Raw genomic sequence first — 9,713 nt, forward strand, 5'->3', positions numbered from 1 at the left:
TTAATGGTAGAGCACTCACCTGGAGAGGTTTGTGGTTTGATTCACCTACAGACAAATGTGAGTTTTCTCCCCAAAATTGATCTTTGCTTCGAATCCAGGTAATTGTACTTTTTAAAAAAGTGTGCGCGGTTTGCACTAAAATACTTATCATGGAGGTTCATAGGGTTTTATTTTTGAAAATTTAAAAAACATCCAAATTTTATTCTCTAGTAACACTGTAAAACAAAAAACTTGACATAATATATAAAATGCAGCACAAACAATTCATAATTAATGCTTGTGACAATTTGCATAACATAAAACTGTCACATTTCAATATAAACATCCTTTTAGATGTAGCTTGAGCTAGAAAAGGGCGCTCATTTTGAAATGTGATAGTTTGATGTAAAGCAAAATGTCAAACACATTAATTATACACTGTTTGTGCTGTATTACTAGCTGCTGGTTGTAAGGTATCTGGAAACACCGGAAAAGAACATTATTACTGGGCAGGTGATGGCAACACCTGGGGAGAACATAGATTGTCAATGACGAGAATGGCTACCTGATCCCGGTCTCCAAGAACAAGAATATCGCCATTTATATTTTATTATTGTATAATTATGTAAAGTAGTTTAATAAAACAAATATCCCACACTGGTAATACTCTGTGGCTAGTATACCCAGCTCTCCCTGGGTTTTCTCAATATACTGGGAGCATTGTTCATAAATAAATAAAAAAAAAAGGAATAAACATGTCTGAGACATATTGTTAGGGAACCATGGCAACAAAAGTAAACATTTTAAAAGTCAAGGCCGAGGATTTATTGTTGCATGATAGTTTTTTTTGCTCATCTCTAAAACTTTTAGAGTAGCCTATCATTCAAGTTGGGTCCTGTTTGTATATATGCAAAATTTGGCGATGATCAATCTAAAATTGTAGATTTGTAAAGAGAACAGACACACAGACAATCAGCTTTATATACAGTCGAATCCCACCTTGACGAATAACATTACAGTGAAAATCTTGTTTCAACAAACACTTCTTTAATTCCCTAGATAAGTTTACATAAAAACAAAGCAAAAACTTGAAATTCCTTTATAACAAAATTTTATGATAAGGAAGTGATTTCTCCAGTCTCTTGGAGTTCATTATAACGGGATTTGACTGTATGTTGAGAGTTAAACAAAACACTCAATATCATTGAGTTTTTGTTTTACAGCGTCACCTGCGAGTGAAATTTGAACTTTTTAAATTTTATCAAAAAAAAAACTCTAGACCATGATAAATGTTTTAATGCAAACCATACCTTTTCACGTCCATTACTTGATTTGCTAAAATATGTCCAGGACTCCTTGCTACCCTGTATTGTATGATTAAAAGACATGTGGTGTTTTTTTTACAGGTCAAGTTATTTCCGGTTATTTCATTGACAGAAATGGGAAATGGACTCTTGTCGGCAAACATAGTCCTCAGGAACCTCAGGTAAAAAATAGTAAAAGAAGAGTGCTATATTTTTTCCTTAATGTATTATTTTTGAATTATCATTTATATTTTTACTAATTCATTAGCAAATAGAAAGAGTTACATACTTTATCTCCATTACTTGATAATTCTAGCACTAACTTAGGTTTGTAAATTAACTTCAAATTTGATGATAATTACTCAGAGAAGATCTCTGCACTAATTGAAATCAGTGTTTATATTGATTTAATGTTCTCTACACATATTAGGCCTTGGAAGAAGCAGTTTCCGGCCTATATAGCCTGCTTAGACCATTTCAGCAGTGATTTGCGAATGGGCTTTTGAAATTCACTGCTCATGGACAGATGCTGCAGATAACTCAGCAGTTTCTATTAGCAAATGATGGGAGAAAAAACTATTAACTTCCCATGAAGTACCTTTTTTCAAAAAAAATACCAGAAATGACTTGTTTTTCACCGAAATCTATTTTAAACAACTGCATAAAATGGTATTAAAACACAGAATTCTCTCTTACAGTAGCACAGGTCTAAACAAGTTCAACACGTGCCTGAAAAATAGCGCAAAGTTTAAAGCTGCTCATCATCTGTATAGCCTCGTTTACATGGACAAGATTGCAGGATGAAAGAAACACCATCTATAGCTAAGATATAGGTGGTGTGGATAAAAGAGGGTGCAAATCTGGAATATTACAGCTTTTTCTCCCATAAGGAAAAAAGGGAGAATGAAAATTGGGGTGAATTAATGGGAGTTCATACCTCTTTTCTCATAAATGAATAGGTGTTATTTTTCCCCTATTGCCTCCAAAATGCTGGCTTTTTTATTTCCCATGTAAATGGGGGCTCATTGTCATAAGCAGGATTAAATACACTGAGATATACGTTACTGACAAAAAATATATTCTAAATGTTATGGAGACTGTTACTCAGAACATAAAATCGTAATTTGTATTGTAGATGCTTTTCTTATTTTTCTCTTTTGTTTTTTTTTAATTTCCAGATGTTTTACCCTGTAGAAAATAAAAATTTAGTTATCCATGAAGGAGATGTTATGGTAAGTCTAAATTAACTTTGACATACTGTTTTAGGGGTGTGGGGGTTGAAGCATTGATGAATTGTTTTATGGTGATAAACCATATAGTTTTGAGCACACTATGGTTATGGGGCCGTTCAAGTATTACGTCATCATCGATGCGGGGGGGGGGGGGAGGGGGTTTCCGATTTGCTGACTTTTTATGATGGGGGGGGGGGGGGTTTGGATAATGCTTACGTCAGCAACCACCCTTTATGAAAATATGAGTTAGGATGCAGAGGGGCAGAGCTGATGACGAAATTTTGTTGACAAGTGGGGGGGGGGGTCAAAAATGGCTAAAAATTTGCTTACGTAATACTTAAACGGCCCCTATATCTGAACCCAGTGTTATATTTTCCATGTAACTTAGAGATTAACAAGCAAATTAATACCATTTATCTGAAGATGCACCTGCAACACTTAGGAAGAGTAATATTTAGTCGATTACTTTTAGTTTCAGACTTAATGAAGGAATCAGTAAAATATTTAAAATTTGTTACTCGTACTACTCAAAGCTGCAATTTATCAAAACAAAACACTTTGAACAGTGTTTGTTTTAAGTTAGCTATGTTGCTTCAAGTAAAAACATTAAGAAAAACTAGTACTTCCAGGTTTGTTGCTGGGTTTCAATAAAGACCTTGAAAATTCTTATTGAACGTTATAAAAATGTTGAACCTGCTGTTCGAAACAATCAATGTGAGTTTTACATGTGTATAATATCAGGGCTTTTGACAAATAGGAAAAAAAATTAGGCACGAGCCCGATTTCTTAGGAGCCAAGCCTAGTTTTTTCTAAAGAAAAACTATCTTAAAAAAACTAAAAGGCTTTTTCGACCATTCCAAGACTTAATACCCATTCCCATTTTGGAAGACACACTGTCATGAAATCAGAAAATGTTCTGTTGTTCTTGGACTCTAATTCAGCCATCACATATAGAAAATTTTAGGTGCCAGTACCAATTTTCTAGGCATTATGGTGACCTGGCGCTTGTCAAGCCTGTTACAACATTCAAAACTGTGTGTGTGGGCTGAGATGGTGCATGCGAGAACCAAAGAAATGACACCAAAAGTGTGAAAATTGATTCTTAAGGTTGCTACTCTGACGTGAGATGGGACCACATCGTGCCAAAGTAGTACATAGCAGCCTTTAGATTTATGCGAAAGAAGCAAATTTCCACAATAAATGATTTATTAGTTTCAAAACCTCTTAATAACTTCTATGGAGATATTGACTCGTATCAAAAAAATGTTGTTACTCCAAATAGGAGAGAGAACTTTTTCATATTGGGAAAGTTATACCGTATAGCAAACAAACTTTATATTATACGTACAAAACATAAATGAGAAAAACTGACATTGCTCAAAAACTTTATTTCCAGGCCGCTCGATGCACCATGCATAACTTCCGCAACAGAGATACCTATATTGGGTAAGCTAGACAATGTTTCAATTTCAATTAAATATCTTTCATTAGTTATATCATGATTTTTCTTTGCCCCTCCCTCCCCACAAACAAGTAATATAACAAGGATTTTGCAATTCATGTGAAATAAAATAAATAAATAATGAGTTTTGTAATTTTGTGAAATAAATCTCTCCTTACACCTCTCTCCTCGACACGAGGTGTCGAGGAGATATGATCGAAGTGTTCAAAATTTTCAATGGGATGGATAGGAGGGACCATGAACTTTTAGTACACCGCCAATCAACCGCTTTTACAAGGGGACACCAGTATCGATTGGTGAGGGACAATGCAAGGTTATGGTGTCGCAGGGAATTTTTCTCTAATAGGGTTGTTAATAAATGGAATAGCTTACCCCCGGAGGTAGTAAATTGTAACACAATTGACACGTTTAAAAAGAAATACGATAAACATGTTGGGGTAAATCGAGAAGCTATCCATTCTTAGAATAAGACCATAAGTATTCTTTATGGGCATTGTATAATATTTTATCATGTGTATATATTGTTTATAATTTGTGTTAATTGCATTTTTAATGGGGTTGCTGTATTTTTGAAACATATGACATCCATATTTTTATGGGCATCTTTTTATCAGCCACCTCGTTGGGCATTTTGCCTGTTGTGGCGTTGTATTTGTATTTGTATATGTATTAAGTCTCGCAAAATTTCGATATATATATATATATATACATTTGAAATATACTTATGTACCTATTCGAAGCAATTCAGATATTTTATTAAATAAAATCTTTTATTAAAAGTTACAAATGCAAAATAAACTGAGTAAAACAGTGGGGTTACATGCACAAGCTGGGATTTATTTCCTTGCCTCATCAACATCATTATTTCAAAGATCATAACTCCCCATCAGCCCGCCCCCCCCCCATAAATTCTGGTACACCTCCGGGATCTGTCCTTTCCCCACTAGTATTCTTGATATACATTAACGATCTCCCAGAAACCCTTAATTACACTATTAGAGTTTTTGTGTTGATTGTGCAATTTACTGCGCCATAAATTATGAATCCTATCAAGAACTTCTCCAGCATAATCTGACTTCCATCTCTGACTGGTGCTCATTGTGGCAAATGTTTATCAATATTTCAAAAACTGTTTGCCTGAGAGTTTTTCATAAATTGCTTCCACTTGAATTTTCATAATTGATCAATAACTTTTCTACACCTCGTCTCTCAAATACCCTAGACTCGATTTATATCCTACGATGGAATCTACATGTTGATTACATTCACCAGAAATGTCTCCAAAACCTTTCTATTTTTGCTGCAGCCTTAAGCATTCTACTCACATTGTCTGACTCCTCCGTCATCATGTACTTACATTTTTTACCATACTCTCCTATACATCATAATCTGGGACCCATATACCTCAAGTAATATTGACAAGCAATATAAAATAAATCGTACCACTTTATCCACAACTGTTGGCCCTCCTTTGCGTCTGTTTCCAAACTTAAATGTGAACTTAATCTTCAGCCTCTTATTACTCACCATCTTATTTCTCAATTAACTATGCTGTATAAAAATTTCAATGGGCATCTAAACTTCGACACTTCACAACGAGAGTCCTGATGTGATCACACTAAGCAAAGTGCACTGTTGATAAAATAAAAATAGCGTCACTGTCTGACCTGTGTGTTAAAGAACCCCATGATTTTTAGGCTTAAAATTTGGAAAAATGTTTTCCTTAAAGATATTTTTTAAGATACAAAAAAAATGTCTTTATTCATCATAGAAGCCATAAAATTTCTCATCACTTTCACCTGATGCATCAACTAGTTCAGTATCATTATCAAAGTCAATCTTATAAATTTCAAGGAATTGAGTAATTTGTTAATACAGTAAAATTTGGTTAATTCGAACTTTTCATAATTTGATACAATGCTGGTGTATCATTAAAATTAATCACACTTTATAACAAAGAAATAAATACCCAGGTTCTAATTCTTGTAACAGCTGATTTGATTTATTCCACATCCAATTCCACTTTCAATTAACAATATTCAAATTTACATTTTAATTTAATTCATTGCTAGGTAGCAAGAAAGGGGGGAGAGAGAGAGAGAAGGAATGTGATAGTTACTCAATATCAGAAAGATGATCCTTCTTTTGTCACTGTCCAAGTCTTTCCGCTCTTGTTAGAACGAGTCGTCTTGCTCAAACTGTCACCAATTCACTGGCCTATCACCAAATGGTATGATCCTGTGCACCAACTGGTGTAAAATCGCACTTACAAATTTTCCCTACATCAAATTCAAACTTGTATGAACTCCCCTTGAGTTTTCTATCTAATTTAATGTTAAAATTTCTTGTTTAATTCGAATTTTTTTTTTCAAACGGGATTCCCAGGTATTCACAAGGGATCAGCATGATCCATCCAGGGAATTTTGTTAAGAGTAGGTACACACACCCAAACCAGGATTTGAACCCCAACCTGCACAGTGAGAGGCTAGCTCCCTAACCATTCGATTGCCAGGTGGCGAATTTCTAATGTTTTGGATAATTCAAAAAATTAAGATTTTTGTATGAGCAACTTTAGTTTGGGAAATTTTCAAAAGACTTTGCTTTTGTTTTATTTGACAAATTTTCAAAACAAAAGTTTTGAAAATTCTCTTCTCTACTCTTTCTTTGATAACTTAAAATGCCTATTTTAACATTGTTCAGCTGGAGTGCATCAAGAATGTATACCACATAATACTGATTATGTTGTTCAACCTGTCGATCAAGGTGTACCATTAAAAATCTGAATCTTTTTATCATCATTAAGAGTATCGGAAAGTATGAATTTTGTAATATGGTAAAATGGAAGTATATTTCCATGATAGCAAACATAAGAATGATAAGCAAAATTTGGGAAACAGTTTAGTAACGGATGATCATGAATTACCATAAATTAGGCTTTGAGTATGGTGAAGAAATTCTGAAGTGATTTTGATTCCAGAAGAATAGCTAAAATCTATTGTTATTTTAATAAATTATAAATTACTAAAATTTAGAAAAGTTTCGTAACAGCATAAAATTTAATAATTGATAATTATTATCCTACCTATATGAATGTTGATAAATTAAAAATTACTAGTATAAATCAGTGTGCTAGTAAAATTGTAGTAAAATTTGAGATGAAAAAAAGGTAAAAAAAATTCATTATTTTTTCATTTGCAATCTATAAATTTTAATAATATCGTAATTTTGATTCATATTTTAATAAATGCTATATTACTTTAAATTTATACATGAGGTGATGACTTATTGAGGTTTTACTGTGTGTGTACATATATATTTTGTGAAGACTTCACGCACTCAATTTTTTTGCAGCCAAGATGATGCAGTGAATATATTATTCATCTTCTCTCACAATTTTTTTTCCAGAATTTTATTGATAAATTTTGTGATAGTGCCTCTGGGAAAAGTGTGATTTTTCTTCTGAAAAACAAAAACCCTGAAAATTCAATTTTAAGTGCTGCCCTCTAATGAAAACCCCCTAAAGTTCATATTCATCATATTTCTAGCTCAAAACTTACAGAATCCTTCAAGTCAGGGGTTAACTTCCTGAGCTCAAAAGAAAAAATTCAACAGCGAGATAAAGCAACCCATACATTTGTGGCACCAGGGTCTGATAAGGTCAAGTGTTGAAACTTCATTATTTGACGAATATATCAGTAGAAAAATTTACTTTGACTTACATCCTTGGTCTTAGAACATTACTGATCCAAGTAGAGATTACTGAGATTATAGATTTTCTTACTGAGATATAGTCAGGATATAACTATCAAAATCTTCCCCTATAAAATCAGTTTTTTTAAATGTTTATCCCTCTGATTTATGTTGCAGATCAACTGCTGAAGACGAAATGTGCAATTTTTACATGATGTATTACGTGGATGGTGGGAAACCTCTCAAGAAAAAGTATTGTTATACTGAAGGGCCACCAAATTATTACTGGAAGTGGGACGAAAGAATTGAAAACATTCCAGACGAAATAGACATCGATGCAAGCAAACTGGACAACTGAATAGGAATGGAAGAAGTCAGAGTGGTCTAAGATCTGCAGTTATATTTACATCTAGATGGAGATATCTTGGCATGTATTTCCCCTAGTAATTTTATGTAATGGGGAGAGAGAGAGATTTCTTAATTTCTTCTCACATGCTATACTTGTACTTGCCAATATTTTTCCACCTAGATCTGTTGTATAAGATTGCAAGTCATTTTATGTGTTTACCAAAAAAATGAGCGAACTTTGATTCCTTGTGAATCTTTCCATTGAAATGTATCATTTTATTTATTTCCATTTCTCTATATTCTTCAGACAGGTGGGGAAAACATACCTTTTATAGATTAGTTTTAATGTAACCTGGATGCCATTTTAAATGATGTGATCTGATTGAAATTGCCAATTCAACTGGCAGCAGGCTGCAGCTGAACCTTCCAATACTATTTCTATAACTTCAGATTTTTTACAGTAAAGACCCAGGAAAATCCTTCATGGTTACTTGTAGGGCTGTTCCATACTTATGGACACACCCAGGTGGGACCCATTATAATCTTTCATTTGCAATTATATCTTGACAAGCTTGTAAAGGTTTCTGTAAATTGCTTTTCTTGGAGGACAAGATACTATCAAGATAGTCTTGCTTACTGGTTAGCTAATGTGAGTCGTCTTTTTTTTCCACAAAGCTCATTATATGCTGGTGCATACTGGATCGTTTTACTTATTTATATAATAGCGAACCATAAGCAAGTATAATAAGTTAGTTCTTACAACCATTTTTCCGATCTTTGGGACAACTCTTTTGAGTGGGTGGCTGGTAAGAAAATGGGAACTGAGGCAATTAACTCATCTTTATCAAAAAAAAAAAAGATTTATGTGTTAGCTTTTAGTATACAATTAGCAATATGTGTTCTAGGGGAAAAACTCAATGAAACAAATTACTGCATAAATCTCTGGACGTCAAAATGTCAGTAGCCGGATCCTTGCAGTTGCACGCGATTGGAAATCTCTTCAGCTATATTGATGCATACACCTATTTTCACATGATGTTCTGTTGAATTTTTATCTTGTAGAAGACATTATTGTTTGTGGTTAAAGTGATTTATTCTCCCTGTGATCGACCCCTATATTGTACAAAATTTTATTTTATGTGTACAATGTGTAAATATCTCTTATAAATGTTACAAAAAAATTAAATTAAAAGAAGATATATGCTTATTTGTTAATGATATAGAGTTCCTTTAAATAAAATGTTCAGTCAATGGTTGGAAATTCTTGTTTGTGTTGTCAAAGAAATAATTTCCATTGAAAATAGCCAAATACATTATGACTTCTATAGTGATGAGTAACTATATATATGATCTACAACATACGTAACAAATATGATCCTGCCAGCGTATTTCTTGTCTTTTAGGATAATTTGATGCCCATTTGATGTAGGTTGTTAGCTTAGTGGTCTTTTTATGGTGACAGCTCTTACTTTTGACTCAATGACTGCAAACCTCTGCTTAAAATTAAGTTTCTGAAGTGTTTCTTCTTAAGTTTCCCATGGTAAAGTTAGTTTTCTTCCAAAATGCCTACCCAGGGCCATAACTAGATGCTTTGTCAGCCAGCGCATGTGCATAATTTGGCGGCCTTGTATGGTCTGTAGCGCAAAATCCACCTACTGTTCCCTAGTTGTGGCCCTGTGTGTGTGTCTACCATTCCTT

At 33.6% G+C, this 9,713-nt stretch overlaps 1 protein-coding gene across 1 annotated transcript in view; it reads left to right on the forward strand.

Annotated features, from left to right (window-relative positions):
- The window catches only part of Phm (Peptidylglycine-alpha-hydroxylating monooxygenase), a 31,785-nt gene extending 22,509 nt beyond the window's left edge, over window positions 1–9,276 (forward strand). Inside the window, exons 8-11 of the mRNA XM_089244173.1 lie at window positions 1,386–1,465; window positions 2,462–2,515; window positions 3,912–3,961; window positions 7,845–9,276. Of these exons, the coding sequence (XP_089100299.1) occupies window positions 1,386–1,465; window positions 2,462–2,515; window positions 3,912–3,961; window positions 7,845–8,025 (365 nt within the window). The 3' untranslated portion in view covers window positions 8,026–9,276. The remainder of the gene's footprint in view (window positions 1–1,385; window positions 1,466–2,461; window positions 2,516–3,911; window positions 3,962–7,844) is intronic.
- The last annotated feature ends 437 nt before the right edge of the window (window positions 9,277–9,713 follow it).

The sequence above is a fragment of the Pholcus phalangioides genome, unplaced genomic scaffold (assembly GCF_987345545.1).
Source record: "Pholcus phalangioides strain wild (caught in Gottingen) unplaced genomic scaffold, Ppha-v1.0 ptg000003l_1, whole genome shotgun sequence".
NCBI classification, from domain to species: domain Eukaryota; kingdom Metazoa; phylum Arthropoda; class Arachnida; order Araneae; family Pholcidae; genus Pholcus; species Pholcus phalangioides.